Source organism: Hemitrygon akajei, chromosome 2, assembly GCF_048418815.1.
Source record: "Hemitrygon akajei chromosome 2, sHemAka1.3, whole genome shotgun sequence".
In the NCBI taxonomy this organism is placed as follows: Eukaryota; Metazoa; Chordata; class Chondrichthyes; order Myliobatiformes; family Dasyatidae; genus Hemitrygon; species Hemitrygon akajei.
In genome coordinates this window covers 66611134-66628385 of record NC_133125.1, presented here as the reverse complement: position 1 = coordinate 66628385, position 17252 = coordinate 66611134, and the positions used below count along the sequence as shown (strand labels likewise).

The window sequence follows — 17252 nt, the reverse complement described above, 5'->3', positions numbered from 1 at the left end:
AGCCGATCCACCCCGACCCTCACGTCGGAATGGAGTGACCCTTATTTACTGTTTCTTTGTGCTATGATTCCTCAACTGGTATCACTTTAACATGATCGTGCGATCTTGCTTTGTAGAATTTCACTTCTTTTTCTTTTCTACTTTGCAATCGTACTTACCTTTGAAATAAAAATATATTTTATGATGAACTATAAATTCTTTTTGCTTTACTGGAATGTGCTGGAATACTCCAGCATTTCCTGAACTCGGCCGGTCATCTGCGCCAACACACACACACACTCCGTCGTTAAGCCTAAACTGGGTGTCTGTCAAACAGCGGCCAGGATTCCTATTGGCGAATTTTGCGGAAGACCGCACGGTAATTGGCCGAGGAGATGCATGACGCTTTAGGTGAGGCGGAGTTGTGTTGCGGTAGCGATCCGGAGAAAGAGATCGAGGATTCGGGGGAGCCGGGTGGGAATTTGGGCATTGGCGGCCAGCCGGTCTCAGGGGCAGGCTGGAGCTGCCACCGTTACCCCAGCCCTATGAATTACAGCAGGTAAGTGCAAGAGGAGCCAGCGAGCAGAGCGAAGAGTTTAGGTTATTGCAGAAAGTAAATAACTCGCGGAAGTTCCTGTTAACAACTAGGATGGTCGATAATAGATCACTGGTGAAATTTAGAGCCGGATGCATTTTGCAGAGGTGCTGGTAACTTCCAACATTATTTTATTATAGTTTACAAGATAGGTCATGTGAAACTAATTGCTTTTTGTTTTCTCCTGATTCTACGGAACTCTAGCTCCCGGCCATGAGAAAGGGACGTGTGTTGATCTTTGAGGCTCTCTGCAGCCTGTTGGAATGGAGTTGGCGAAAGGGGTTGGGGGGGGTGGGGGTGGGGGGGTCTGTCAAAGTAGCCGCTGGGCGCTTTAAGTAACTTTTTCACCGCAAGAGTTTGGGGGACTGAAACGGCGGAAATGCAAAAGCTTCACAATTTAGAACCCCTGGCGTATTTTAAAATAGAGGATCGGATCTCAGGTTCATAATCTAGTTAAGAGCATAGGGCTAAACGACAATATATGTTATTAATTTTTCATGCAACTTTGTGGACACGGCTTCGAGCACACAAGTTAGGAATGCACTCTTACCCCGTTACCAGAAACGGTCTTGATAATCAATTACATTAGAAGTCGGGTTTGATGCAAGAACCTACATGGTTAATATTTCACGGGGACAAATTTTGGCCGGTTCATTCGGTTGCTGTAAAATCAATATACTGTATTTAAGACAGTGAAATATCCCGTAGTTCTCGAGGGGTTGATGACCGACTTTGACAATTCTTTTATAATTTTAACGTATATGTCGATTTCTGTGTCTTAATTCTCAAAGTTCAAAGTAAATTTATTATCGAGGTACATATATGTCACAATGAGATTCCTTTTCTTGCGGGCATACTCAGTAAACCCACAATAGGATAATAACCACAATACAATCAATGAAAGACCACACCGACTGGCGCGTTCAAACCAGAGTGCAAAAGACAACAAACTCTGCAAATGTAAAAATAATATTAAATAAAAAAGCAATAAATATCGAGAACATGGAATGAAAAGTCCTTGAAAGGGAGTCCATAGGTTGTGGGAGCATTTCAGTAATGGAGTGAGTGAAGTTATCTCCTTTGGTTGAGGGGCAGTAACTATTCCCGTTCCTGGTGCCGAGTCCGGAGGCTCCTGACGGCAGCCGCGAGAGCAGAGCCTGACCTGGCTGCTGGCTGCTGCGTCCCTGCGACAGCGCTCCGTGTAGAGATCTGCTCAATTGAGGGGAAGGCTTTACCCATGGTGGACTGGGCCGTATCCACACAAAATGCTGGAGGAACTGGGGGGGGGGGGCAGGAAGTATCTATGGAAAGGGATGAACAGTCGATGATTTCTCGATCTTCCAGTAATTGCCCCCACCGCCTTTCCATTCCTGTTTTCCCTCTCCCTGCCTGTCCTTCAGCCCCCTCCTACCCTCTTTTCCATGGCCTTCTACCCTCTCCGATCTCTTCTTTAGTCATTTATCTCTTTGGCTAATCAACTTGCCAGCTCTTTATTTCACCCCCTCCAGCCCCCCACCCGGTTTCACCTACCACCTCCTCCCTTGTATTTCTTCTGCCCCTTCCCCACATTCTTACTCCGACTTCTCAACTTTTTTCTAGTCCTGAGAAGGGTCTCGACCCAAAAAGTCGACTTTCCATGGCTGCCGTCTGACCTGCTGAGTTCCTCCAGCATTTTGCGTGTGTTACCTCCAGCATCCGCAGATGTTCTCGTGTTTATGGGCTGTGTTTGTAGGATTTCCGTTCAGGGACTTAGATATTTCCATACCAGGAATTCAGACTCACAGTTGCCTAAATATGTTGAAGAAAGAAAAATGGGGTCTTTCACATCTTTGATGTTCTTGGACGCTGGCAAGTTCGACAATATTGCAGACGTGTCATTTGCCGTCCCAATCTTTGCAATTCAGATGTCTACTGGAAGACAAATAAACTCCAGCCGGGTACGTGATGAACATGGCGGAGTTTGTCATTGAACGTCGGTCATAATCGATATCTGTGCTCCTGAGAAGTGTTTATTTGTCGTATACGCTGGAAAAGCAGAAGATACTATTTTTAATATGCCGGAGGAGCAGAAGAAAAGTCTGATAAGAGGGCGAATAATCTACTTCATTAAATAGGGTTGAGGATATTTAGTGCCCACCGCACCGGGTGCTTTTCTATGATGTATGGACAATGAATCTTTAGTGTCAACGTCGCATCTAAATGGCCTTGCACTGAAATGTTAGGGGGGATGATACTCTGCGATCTCCAGAGGAGGAGTTGAGTTGATGGCTTTTAGATCCATGGAAAGTCTGACAATTGACTCACAGCTGGCACCTTAGGACTTCTCCTGCAATTGGCAAGGTTGTTCTACTTTTATCAATCCCAACTGATCAGAAGTGTGAATGAGTCCATGGATTGCTGTAAAAACTATTAAGCTACCCCATTTTATTTTTGAAAATATTGCTGTTGGAAATCTGAATTCTCATTGTTCACTTCCAAGTTGCTAGGGTCATGAGCAGTGGGGGGGGGGGGGGGTTGTCCTAGAGCCAATTGAATATACAAATATCTCCCTTAAACTGAGAAACAAGGGTTTGCCTGCTAAAATATTTCAGGTTAATGCTCATTGAAGGCCTGCAGTAATTTGAAACACAGGCTTAACTCCATCTGGGAGAGGATATTGAGCTTTGCTGGCGAAATCTGGGAATATATCTTTTAAATTTTATTTATTGATTCAACATGGCGTCCGGTTGTAGCTCCCAGAATGCTTCAGTCACTCCTTTATGATGCAAATTTACATAACCATGGTAAAAAATTTATAAAAGTGTGATTCATCCAGAAAATTGGGGCGTAGCCATTTTTACAACCCATGTCCACCTCTGTGCAATGAATGGCTAAACCTGCACTGTAAATTAACCTTTTACTTTAAATTAGATCATCAAAGCTAAGTAAAATCCACAGCAATACCCACAAAATGCTGGAAAAACTCAGCAGGCCAGGCAGTATCTATGGAAATTAATAAACAGTTGATGTTTCAGGCTGAGACCCTTCCTCAGGACTGGGAAGGATGGGGAAGACACCAGGACAGAAAGGTTGGGGGGGGTTGGGGGTGGAGAGGGAAAGGAGGTTAGCTGGGGGGTGGAAAAGGTCAAAGGCTAGAGAAGAAGGAATTTGTTATGTTTAATTCCTCTCCATAGGTTCTACCTGGCCTGCTGAGTTCCTCCAGCATTTTGTGTTGATGCTCTAGATTTCCAGCATCTACAGATTTTCTTATGTTTATAAAGTAAAACACAAACTTCTAAACATTTAAAATTGGCAGTAATACCCATGCCATGATATCAGCATTAGTTGATGGTCGATTTGACTGACATTTTAGCAGGTGAATTTATTTCTCTACATTTGCTTTTAATTTTTGTGTGAATGCTGTCAAACATGGTTGGCTTTTGTGGTATCTGATTCAGTTGAGCATTTTGAGAAAACTAGAAATGATAACTACGAAAAAATAATGTATGTTGTGCCTTTCAGCAATTGTCACAAAGTGCCGAGAGAGAACTTAACCTGATATTGAATTGACAAAGTGGTCATTAGGGCAGCTAACCTCCCCTTCTTGTAAGATGGTGACGCATTTGGACACAGCGGCTAAACAAAGGTCTTTTTTAAAAGTCTTTTTCTATGATTGCAGAACAGTGCTGGGCTTTAAGAGCTGCTCATTACAGGAGGTGTGGACCGTGTTTCTGCCTGCTACGGGAAGACATCGGACGAGCGCGGCTCGCAGTATAACTGCGAGTGATTGTCTTGGATGTTTCCCTTACAATTGCAAGGCTTTGTTGGACATTAGTAATGTAAAATAATGCAAGTCCATTCCCCTAGTTTATTGCCAAGACAGACAGCGGGGAAGCTGCATGGCCTTGGTTTCACTGAGGACTAAGCCTCAAGCCGTGGGTTTGCCTGCAGCAGCAATCCAGGAGAGGAGATGACAGTGGTGGTGTGGCATCCATACCAGGCTTGGGAGGGGTGGGGGGGGGGGGGTGGACTGGCCCCTCCTGAAGGTGCTGCCCTCCAGTGTTTGGTCAGTGTATGACAAACTGAATCACGTGCCAATGTTCTTCTGTGAACCATTGAAAACTGCTTGTTCTTGTTTATAACACGAGCTACATCAATGTACAGGACAGGTCACTCAAGAGTCTCGGGCTGTGTGACTGCATCATTTATGATATGAGCCTCAAGCTGCGTATGACTGTTGATGCTCTGTTTTGCACCTTGGTCCTGGAGGAGCATTGTTTCATTCAGATGTATTCATGTATAGTTGAATGACAATGAAACTTAAAGTTAACAACATCTTAGTTAGAGAGGTGGCTTTAAAAATCTTAAAGGAGGAACAGGTGAAGAACTTAAGGAAGATTATTCTGTACCTTGGGGACCGCTTATAACAACACAAAAAAAATAGGAGCAGGAGGAGGTAGCCAGGCCCCTTAAATCTGCTCTGCCATTCCACATGAAAATGACTTATCCATGGTAGCCTCACTTCCCCTGAACCCTCAATTTTCCAATCTGTTAATTACCTCCACTTTAATCTGCCCCCCACCTTCTGGAGAAGAGGTCCAGGGAGAATTGGTGTGGTGAGGGGAGTTGAGACTGGACATAGAGCCTGCATTTTGAGATAGTGTTGGGGAGGGATCATGCCATTGGTGGGCTTAAGCACGAATGGAAATTTAAAATTGATGCATTAGTAAATCAAGAGACAATGAAGGCCAGTAGGTCTAGGTGTGATAGGTGAAGTGACAATGTAAGTCAGCATAGGTGCAGCTGAGCTTTGGACAGATTGAAGTTTATGGATGGTATTATTGCACTCTAATGATGGGAGTATTCACACAGTGTCACACCGATACTTAATGTGTGGATGGAACTGTGCTTCTGCTGATCTGTTCCTTTACCCTTTCTCCAGTTGGTCTATGTAGAGACGTTGTTTATGGAATTGTACTGAATTGCTCAAATTAAAGATTACTTTTGTACTGTATGTTGACATTTCCAGATTCTCCTTTTCACTGTAGTGGCTCATTACTGTATTTGATTTTCAGTTTTGAGATCAGCCCTGGTTCATTGGTAACAGACCGCTCTCTGTTAGAAGGCTCTAAATTCAAGTGCCTGCTCAGAAATTTGAGAATGTAATCTGGGTGTACTGTACTTTGGGAACTAAGTGGGTTTATTCTCAACTAGTTTATTTTCCCTTCACTTTAAAGCCAAGTTAAGGTTATCACATTGACACAGTGTATGCACACTTGCTTTCCCTGAGTCGTAAATCTAGATTATTAATTGTTTTCCCTTGTCAAGTATTGGTTGAGACTGGAAATCTCCATAATAGATTTTTTGTTGATAATGAAAGACCCTTTCATCGGTATGGGAACTAGTTTCCTCAGCTGTGCACATTTTTTATGTAACTTATCAAAGCTTATAGTTTGTACAAATTTTTTTATTCCTACAGTTAATAGGTTAATGAGTTGGTGTTGTTACCTGCAAATTGCTTCTGGTGTGCAGCAACAGGCATCTTTTGAACAAATACTTTCATAAAATCCCTGGTGCGTTGGGAGAGGGGGAGCAAGATGGATTGGAAAGGAGAAGGGAGGAAAAGCCTGCGGATTTTGCATGTTTTGACGTATGGAGTTTCATCGTTAACCATAGTTGTAAATGGGCTTTTGTTTATCCAGGGCAAGTTGCCTTAAATTTTATTTCATCTGGGGGATGGTAAGTTTCATAATGTGTATGAACTTCTGAAAGTTTCTGTTCCTTCTGTGTATCCACTGCAGGTGGATTAAATTTCATTGGTGTTCTAAAATTAGATAAAGCCTCATTGTAAAAACAGCTGTATATTACTGTATACAACTAAAGTTTCTGAGCCACCCTGGCCTTAGTTTTTAAGTTAATTTGCTGGCTGTTAGTGAGTTTGTCTCAGTTCTGTATGAACACATGCCATTTATTCTATGCTGCAACTAGATTGTATTAGGTGGTATTCTGAAATCTTTCCATGGGGGTTGGGTGCTTTCTTTTCTAAAACCAAGGAGTTATATATCACAAGATTACAGGATCTAAGAATTTTTATGTTGAAGAAGATAATATATAAATATAAAATCTTTGCCTCTATTTGTTTAATCTGCTTCAGCGTTTAATGTTTATTGCTGATCCTTAAACTAGAATCCATGTTGCCAGCATTATCGTTGTATCCCATGTTCTGAATGTGTCAAAAGTCTACTCCTGTCAGCTGTGAATTGATGCTGCAACCTCTTTCAGTTGGTCTCTGGAGTGTACTGTCCAAAGATTCAAGAATGCACTAAGAATTTCTCCTTTCTCTGAATCGTAAGAAGATGATCATTTATTATCCTTCTATTTCATCCCCACCACCCCTCCCACTCATTCCATCAAACTTTGCTGTGTCTGCTAGATCATTTCTCTTCTGAACTTCACAGACTGTAACCACCTTTCTCTTCAATATCTCCTCACAGAATCGCCTGTTCACCTCAGAGAATTTACATATCACTGTCTCCAAGGAAACTGTTTATTGGATGTAGAGACAAAAGCTCCTCACAATACTCCTAATGCAGTCTTGCTGAAGTGCTGTGTTGCAACAAAGTCTCCCAAGTTTTATATCACATCTCCATCAGTGAAGAAACATGTCCCATGGCTATGTATTTCCTTGCCGTTCACAGACCTTTCTGGTAACATTCTGCACATACAGACATCCCAGGCACACAAACATTTTTTTAAAGTTATTTTTCTTTTCTGTCGACCAAAATGTATCATCTCTCATTTTCCCAAGTATTTAACCAGTTTGCATCCTTTTATTGAGTCTTTGTATCTTCCCAGCACTCAGGGCGCTTTACAAGAATTCTATGTTACCACCTCAGTTATGGAAGTACTTAGAGTGATGATGGAAGCTTAAAGATTTGAGGGTTGCCATAGAAAATGGAAGTGGTTTGAGGAGAGATTTGCAGAGCTTGGAGCACAGAGCTGAAGGCCATTAATAAAGCAACTAAAATTATGAATTGTGTGTGTTGATTGGATTTCCAGCATCTGCAAATTTTCTCTTGTTTAAAATTTTGAGCTGAAGAAGTTGGAGATGGGGGGGTTTGAGCTGAAGAAGTTGGAGATGGGGGGGCTAACTGTGAACCAGGATGAGGACATTCTTCAAATCAAGGCCTTGATGAGGGTTGGAGGTGCTAATAGTTAATCAACTCAGTTTACGGAGGCTGCTAATGAATGCATTGGTAAAGTGAAACTTGGAGATGATAAAATGAAGAGATTTTAGTAGCATATGTGAAGAGATGAACAATGAAGCGGGTGGTTTTGTGGTCAGACATGGTGACAAGTAATGCGCAGAGGCTGAGATTAGCCTGCCTGCTGGCTTTTGCATTTGCTCAAGTACTGGAGTGCACTTCAGTCTAAGTTGTTAATTTCCAGCCAATGAGAAATAATGAACTGTATTGCTGGTGTAAGTTTGTCCCTCCATCTGAACTCCCACAATTGCTTGGCCCTGCCCCTAAAATAGTTTTTGCTTTGCTGAGCTTGTTTAAAGTAGCAACTGAATTATAATTGATATTTTATTTTTGCATTGTAGTTGTGATACTTGTCCTCCAAGGCACTTTTTAATCCCATTGTCAGCTCCTGGGAACATGGCAAAGATTAGGATAGGAGGAGAAGGAACATTTTAAGAGATTTGGTCTTCGGTTTAGTTCTTTGAAACAGTGGCACCTCTGGGAGTTCAGCACTTGAAAGTCTCTGTAGATGTTTGTGTTTGAGTCTGGAACAGGACTTGAATTGCTAACCGTCTGATTGTAATGAGTAGTCACCGCTGAGCCACAGCTGGAGCAGTGGGTAGTAAACAGTAACACTGACTGTGCAACACTCTCACTCCCAGAAAGTCAGGTCTAGTGTCCAAACTATCATCAGATCACTGCCAATGACTTCTTTGACTCAAATATCTTGGAATGAAAATGCATTCTAGTTAGCAGTTAGTGGAGTGTTGTGGAAATGTTTGGTTGGTCAGAGTTTGTGATCTTGTGTTGATGATAGTCATTTTTTTTAGAACCTCCTCATCCCCCCCCCCCCCCATTGATTTCTGCTGATGGTAACATCCAAACCCAGCAAACAGAAACTCTGGGTACGGAATGGCAGACTTAAGTTGGTCTATGTGCTTTAGTTTACATGTTATCCAGCAACAGAATTGTGTATGCTTTGAATTACATGTCATTTTGTGTCATGAAGTCACATGTCATAGAGAGAGACCATGCTGATTATCAAATACTGATTTACCCACACAGTCCAGAGCCTTTAATGGCTTGACAATTCAAGTGCTCATCTCAATACTTAACATCATAAGAGTACCTGCCGCTCAAAAAAAATATTCCAAATTCCAACCATCCTCTGGGTGGAAAAGTAAGTTCTTTGTCAGATTTAAATCTCCTGCTCTTTCCCTTGTACGCTGTCTGGTTTTAGCCACCTCTACTATTGTGAATGTCTCATGACACCTCCCAGTGCCCTTAAAATCTGAATTCTTTCCTCATTATCTGAGCATTCATTTTCTCACTTAAACACGATGAGACTCGTCTTTCTTGCTGCAGATAGCAACTCAATATGCTGAACAAAATGGAGGGAAAACAATAGCAGTTACTAAATGTTCCACTTGTGGAAAAATTACTTAGCCTGGTAAATGGCTAGGGGAAAAAGCCATCCTCAGTTATGTCTTGGATGTAACAACTAACTCCTTTGCCCCAGTTTAATGCTGTTTCTTTGTTTCCTCCAGCATGCTTGAGATCTTATCTCCTACCTCTACCATACCAGTTGACTTCACTATGCAGCTCTACCTTCCTTCTCAATTCAAGCAACGGAACTACACCCGAAAGAGAACACTGAGAGTAACGCAGCCACTTCGGCCGTGCATCCAGCTTCGTCTTGGTGAAGATACACCAGCCGAAAAGCACAGAAGCAAGGAGCAGAAACGTGTTTCCTTTGCTGACAGCAAGGGCTTACCTCTGACTGCAGTTAAGTTCTTTGATTTGCACAGCCTAGATTTTTCCGTCAACTTTGATGAGTTGATCAGTAGTTTAGTGGATCTAAAGACAGAAGATGGAAACAGCCTGCTCTTGGACTTTGCACAGCCCACTTCCGATTTCCTGGATTTCAAGAACCGTTTGGAAGCTGACTTTGTTTGCCTTGAGAACTGCCTGTTACAGGAGGGTAAGATCATGGGGACTATCAAAGTGAAAAATATTGCTTTTGAGAAGTCTTTGAAAGTTAGGATAACATTTGACACCTGGAAAACCTTTCAGGACCATGATTGCTGCTATGTCCAAGATTCTTATGGTGGCTCGGATAGAGACACTTTCACGTTCAAGGTGTGCTTGCCAGAATATATTGCGCCACATGAAAGAATAGAGTTTGCCATCTGTTATGAATGTGGAGGGAAGACCTTTTGGGATAATAACAAAGGGGAAAATTACAGGTTGATCCGATCAGAGCTGAAACATACTCCGGAGATGGGCAAATCAAATCAGTCACTGGATGCCTTGTTAACAGGTTCTAACCAAATGTCAGGTTATGGAATTGAGTTTGATCGCTTTGGTGGGCTCAGATGCTCCTATGGTGTCTTCCCTGAATGGCCCAGCTATGCCGGTTATGACAAAACTGGACCATATTACTGAGCAATTTACTTGGTTTTAAGTTTGGTTTCAATATACATATGCTGGGTTATAGTAAGGCAGCTGCAGGTTATAACCATTAATATGTGTTCTGCCAGCATGTCCAAAACTTGCTCATTTAATAAATCTGTTGTGTCAGTATGCAAATATGTGCTGCAAATCAGAATGAGTGCCTTCTGCAGATTACAGAATCGAATTCCAAGCACTAAACTTTGGGATTCTGTGTGGCAAGTTTTATAATTGATCTGTGACACTGATCAATTCAAGGATTCCCTTCAATTACTGTACTTCTGATTCTTCCTGACTCTTCCGAACAGCTTCAAAGTATTTGAAGAAGCTATTATTGTGCAATTTTGAACACTTGGAATAAAGTTGTGGTTATTGTAATGGAGCTGTCACATCTGAAACTGTGCTGGTCACTACAAGCGTGCCTAGATGTCTAAGCTACTGATCTTTCTCAGTTATTCGTTTTGCAAAGTAATAAAACTTTCCTTGTTTTAACCTGCTTACAGGTTTGGTTTTTGAGCAAAGATAAGTCTAGTGGTTGCTTATTTTTGTAAATACAATCCACTGCAGAGTTGTGTACATTCTAGTCAATGGATGTGACAGCAAACTGGTTTGATCAGTTTTAACTATCTGGAGGGTAAAGGTTGAACACATTCATAGCCATGTAGAAATTTTGCAATGGATGATCATATTAATTATTTCTTGCATATTATTATTCACAGAAGTAATTTGAACTATATTTTTAAAATCCTGCACATTATAGGGGAGGATTTTTATGAAGAAATATTTTATTGATTGCTGTTTGTGTGTTGTTTTAATTAGTGGATTATTCTGAAATTGAGAGGAGCTTGCAATATGCTCTGAGCACCAGTGACTGTTTCTGTTGTGAATCATTTAGATTACTTGCTAAACCTGAGCCTATGTAACTCTCTGAATTATTATGAGCAAGCAAGAATATGCATCATGTGTGATGACCTGAAGGGGCGGATTAAAATGCAGCTCCTTTGAACCCCTAAAATTTCATGCCCAAGTGACTGTGCAGCAAACACGTGAGAAGAATGTGCTGAGACACAGGAAGATGAACATTGCATCCCCTGGAGGGTGCTGTCCATGACAACCACTTCCCAACAGCAAGAATCAGTGAGGCGCCTGGGCCCAGTCATGTTGTCACTGAGAAAGCTGTCCAAGAGCCCCAACTAGTGCTTCTCAGTGAGTTGACGTGAAGGTCGGTCTGCAGCAGACCCTTGAGCTCTAATCTTCTGCAGTGAAGGATTTCATTGAAAGGCCTAGATAGTGAATACAGAGAAAATAGGGTCTTAAAAAATACACAAGGCCTTTCTTCATATTAAATGACAGAGCAGATTTGATAGGCTTGGTGGCCTAATTCTGCTCCTATATTTTATGGTCTTATAGTATCAGCACTTTATTTATCTTCTGGCTTCATTGCACATTGACACAGATGATGCATTTCACTGTGTGTTTCGATGGACATGTGACCAATACAGCTAACCTTTGAACCTCCGCAGTTGAGCACTGTCCAATGATTCTACTGCCCATTTTGCATCCAAACTAGAACTGCCTTTTGACTTTTACCTTGCAGCATCAGCTCTTTGCCATTTAATCTCCTTCCACCCAACCACAGGCCTTCCCTCTAGGTCTTTCCACTTCTCCCTTTTTCTGTAAAATGTAATTATTTTCTCTTGCAGCCTTGATAGGTCATTGATCTGAATCACTAACCATTCCTTGCATTAGGGTTCTAACCCTAACCATTCCTTGCTCTGCAGATACCACTCGACCTCAGAGGATTTCCAACATTTTGTTTTCAAAATGTGTCTGCCCCAAATTCCACAGCTTCTGAAGCTTGTAAAATGCAATGTGATTTCAATCCAATTTAGTGCAGTGATTATCTGTGACAGTTCATGGCTTCTTATGGTGTATATTAACAGTTCCATCATCCTTTGCCTACATAAATCTCATAACACTTGTCTTGGAACGACAACAGAATAGTTTGAATTCTTTCTTTAGGTGCGACACTCTAGGCATTCAGCTAGTGCTTTAGGGAATATGTTACACAAGGCTTTCCTTATTTCCTAAAGATGCAAAATGTTTGCTTTGGCTGAAAATTTCAGAAATTATGACCTTTTTATCTTTTCCAGCAATGTCATAAAATCTTAGAGTTATAACATTGTTGATGCAAAAGAAACCATAAGGTTCTTGTCAGCTTGAGTAGAGAAATACTATCCATTTCATTCTTCACTCCTTCCCACTGTGCTAATTGTTCTCAAATTCACCATTGATTCCACTTCCTTCATCTCTCCAGATCTCGCTTTCACATTCCCACTTGCATCTTACCCCAAGGTGTTAAACCCATTCTCCTAGTTGTGGAACCCTGCGCTAACTTGTAACTTTACCTTCTCTGTAAATCAGTCACTTGGTTAAATTCCTTCTCACCCATTTTTGCTCCAAGAATAACAATCCTAGCTTCTGCAGTTGAATCTAATAGCAGAAATTTCTCAACCCTAGAACCATTCATTCCTATGCCTTCTCAGAGATTGTTATATCCTTCCGAAAGAATAATTGATGGCAATATTGAAGTTGTGGTCAGTCCTAGTAGTTGCACAAATTTCATATCATATATCTACCATTGTACACTTCTGTGGATCCCAGGATGCTATATGCACTTCCACTTAAACAGATTTATGGAAATATCCTCAATGCTACACTCTTCATCTGTAGATCTTAATTCCAGCCCTCTTCCCTAATACAATTTTATTTTGAAAGTTGTAGATCATTATTGGATAATCTTGCCTCTGCAGAGCTGGTACTTGCATTTAAGCTATGGTGGGTAGAGAAGTTTTCTAACTTCATTTAGGCATGTGGGTTTGGTCAATCTGTCACCCAGGAGAGACTTGTATTCTTTATTTACCCTCCTTTTAATTTAAAAGGAGTCTTAAAAAGGCTCGGCCTTGAAGAAAAAGATAATATTAGACCTGCAGATGAAAGAGGCTGATACTTTTTGTTTAGTAAGTTACAGGAGACATGAGCCAAGTTGCAAAAGGAATACAATCCAGTTAATTGTTGAGTTGGCCCAAGGGTGCAGAATGGCCTCTGATATCCATGGGTAAATGTACTTTGTGGCTGTTGTACAATTTCGATGACTACTGGCCTGTGAACAATATTGTCTTTGTACTTTATACAATAAAAATTGTCTTCAAGTCAAATTCTTCACTTGTATCTCTTTCTGACTCAAAATTGCCTTTTAAACCTGGTTTCCTACCTGGCTGGGCAGATTTCATTTTGAAATTACTGCATTAAATGTACAGGGATTTGGGAGAAGAAAGATGACAGGCAGATAAAAACTATAATCAAGACAAAGCTGATGCAAGTGTGGATATTTGTTTCCTGTGCCAGGGAACTTTCTAAACACAGCAGTTGCCACTTATAAGGGTCAAACAATTTAAGTTAAACTTAGCACTAAATTCATCAAATAGCGCTCTTCAATACTTACTGTAATTGAAGTTGGAAGGGCAGCTTTGCAAACATACAAATTGTCTGTAGAAATCAGGATGATAGGTCACTGCACCTGTCTTACTGCTGGAGAGGTGCAGCATAAGACATTGTGTTATTATTTAGCTTTTCTTAAAAAAAAACACAATGCTGGGTAAGTTGTTTAGTTCAGCTAAACAACTTAGTGCAGACCAGATGGAGACAATCACTTAGTATATCAATGACTGATCTATTAATGCATTGGAAAATTTATGTACTCAGGGAAGTCAGCTTCACAGCATTAATTGTGGGTACTTGGGATTTGTGTTTCCAAGAAGCTTTGAGACCAATTGTGTTAAAAGTTATCTGAAAGAATATGACATGTGTCAATCACCCATGTGGTAAAGGCACTGTAAATAGACGAAGGGTTTCGGCCCAAGACTGCACCTTTCAATGGATGCTGCCCGACCTGCTGAGTTCATCCAGCTTGTTTGTACTGTAAATAGAGAAGTTCAGGATTAGGAATGGGGTAAGGAACATTAAGAAGCATTAAAGAACACGGAGGTAACGAGTCCATTCCTCTGCCTTCGATTTCTGCAACAAACGACTGGTTCATCTGCATCTTTGTTATGTCTTTTTAGATTATAAAGATCGTACCTGTGTTTTGGAAATCCTTTGTTTTACAAATTGTTTGTAATTTAGAAATCTTTTATAAGATGGAGATCCTCTGTGAGTTTTAAATGTGTTTTAGGGATGTTGTTTGGTTTTAAAAGTTATCACTAAAAAATAAATGAACTGTCTTTTAATCTATGTTGTTAACTGGAAGTATTTTGTATTTGTTAGGGATGGGGGTGGGGTTGCCCACCACACAAATAGTGGGTATTGGCAGCTAAAGTCTCCATGGAGGATAAATGGGAAGTGAATTAGTCTTTGAAGATTGGGTAGTTACAGTATAATCTCCATTTAGTGAGGGTACCATAGTGCTCTATATCAGATAGGGCTTATGGTCTTCATTTGAGTTTAGAATTTCAGTCAGCAAACCCAATACTATTACACTAGAACCCAACCTATAACTCCAGTAATAAAAACACATTTGATCGAGCACGTTATGTAAAATGTTTGATTGTTTGCACAATATTACAAACTATTTATTTCCTATTCACTGATTAACCATATGCCAGTTCAGCCTGACACATAGACATCGGATTGGATTTAAGATTTTCATGATATTTGTTCACCTCCTGTATCTGGGGGGCATAGAAGGAAAATATAGCAACTTTCTTGTACATAAGTTAAATCTTTCTGAAACTATTAGAATTATGCCCCTCTCTCACAGGGGACAAAATTTGTAAAGTGTTTAAACTTTAGCAGCTGCTGAAAGGAGTTGGATAATATGTTATGGCAAAGTCATTCAGCCACTGTATTCTCCCTTTTGATGCAATTCTGATTCTCCTCTGGTGTCCTGCACTTCATCTTCAGTACTCACTTTCATCACTGTTAAGCTTTCCCATCACCACAGTCTTTGAGACTTGGCCAGTGCCATATATCAGTTCTTAAATTTGATCTTCCTTGCTGTGCTGCCTGGATTTGGAAACTTTAGTACCTTTAACAAGATAGAGGTAACGTGTTTTAAGCTAATCCAGGTATCTCTCTCCTTTGGCCCCAGTGAACCCAGCCCCTTCAAAACTAAACACCGGTCTCTGAGGTTTGTCTCAGTCACAGAGCAGTACAGAATAGGGGTTCCCAAGCACCTTTATGCCAAGGACCAATACCATTAAGCAAGTGGTCCGTGGAACCCCGATAGGGAACCCCGGCATAGAATATAAAATAGTAAAGCACAAGAACAGGCTCTTCGGCCTACAATGTTGTGCCAAACTAATAAAATTAACCATCAAACTAATCCCTTCTACTTACGGATTTTTCATTGCCTTTCTAGTTTATTTCCTGCACATTCATGTTCTGAACTAACAGCCTCTCGAACACTTCCATTATATTTGCCTCCACCCCCACCCCAGCCAGTGGATTCCTGATGCCCACCATTCTGTCAATCTGTTTTCTTGAGCTTGCCCCCAATCGTGCATGCAGTCTTGTATGAAAGACGTCAGTTCTGCGGTTGCAGAGGAAGATAACGGCTGTATGTCTATGCCTCTCAATCTTGTAAACCTATCAGATTTCCCCTCAGCCAAAGGTGCTCCAAAAAACACTGCTCAAGTTTGTCCAACTGCTTCTTGTAGCACATGACCTCTAATCCAGGTGCCATTCTGTAAAATCTCTTGTGTACCTTCTCTAAAGCCTCCACATCCGTCCTATAATGCGGCAGCCAGAACTGAATGCAAAAGTCCAGATGTGACCTAACTAGTTTCATAAGGCTCCAACATAACTTCTGGACTCAAACTCAATTCCTTGCCTAATAAGGGGAGATTGCATCTGCTGCTTTTACCACTTTGTCAACTGTGTAGCCAGCTCCAGGCACTTTGGGCTCTCTGCACCTCAGCACTGTGAAGGGTGTCATCATTAATGGTGTTCTGTCCCGAACTGCAACACTTCACGTTTGGCCAGATTAAACTCCATCTGCCATTTCTGCCCATACCTGCATCTATCCTGTTGTATCCTTTGGCAGTCTTCAATGCCATTCACAACACCACCCATCTTCATATTGTCTGCAAATTTCTTAACCCACCCACTTTAAGTTTTCATCCACATTATTCATATGTGTCACAAACAGAAGCGGTCCCAGAGTGGATCCCTGCACAACACTAGTCACAGATCTCCAGCCAGGTAAGTCCCATTGGTCATCGCCCTCTGTGTTATATGGACAAGGCCATTCTGGATCCAAATGGATCCCATACATCATGGTCATCCAAATTCAAAGATGAAAGTAAGTTTATTAGCTGTATACACAATATATCACTATATACAACTCTGAGATTCACTTTCTTATCGGCATTGACAGCAAATACAGGCTGAGTACTCCTCATCCAAAACGCTCGGGGCCGGAAGTCTGAGATTTCGGAGTTTATTTTGAGATAGCTTGTGATTGTCATCATTCCCGACTCTGAATTTATGTGCTACCGGTATGCAGTCTTTGCCTTCCACTTGTTCATCACACTTACAGTATGTACTGAATGGTATTACACACCATTAATATAATGAGCATATAATGTGTGCAGGATCGGGAGAAAATCCAAATCAGCTGATGAACATAAACCTGCCATTGTGTTAAGTCTCCACCTCTGATGCCATACTTTGATTAAAATGTTATTTAATAGGTTTGTATAAGGTTTAAAAACAATTGGCATTCGAGGCTTGTTCTGTTACATTTTCATCAGTGACCATGTTCACAAATTTATCAATGTATTTCTCTGCCACTTCATGATCAGTAGATGCTTTTTCTTTAAAACTTTTTAAATATTTAAAAAATTAATGCTGTGCTTTTTCTTAAACCTCAGCAACCAGCCTGTTGAATATTCATAATTGCCTTCAGTTCTCAAACTGTCATGATAGACTTTGGCTTGTTTCAT

General features: G+C 41.0%; 1 protein-coding gene across 1 annotated transcript; it reads left to right on the top strand.

The window, feature by feature from the left end:
- The first annotated feature begins 417 nt into the window (after positions 1 to 417).
- On the top strand, positions 418 to 13466 carry ppp1r3b (protein phosphatase 1, regulatory subunit 3B). Its single transcript, XM_073024317.1, has 2 exons — positions 418 to 538; positions 9345 to 13466. The coding sequence occupies exons 1-2, from the start codon at positions 525 to 527 to the stop codon at positions 10240 to 10242; spliced, it is 912 nt and encodes a 303-aa protein (XP_072880418.1). The 5' UTR covers positions 418 to 524; the 3' UTR covers positions 10243 to 13466.
- The last annotated feature ends 3786 nt before the right edge of the window (positions 13467 to 17252 follow it).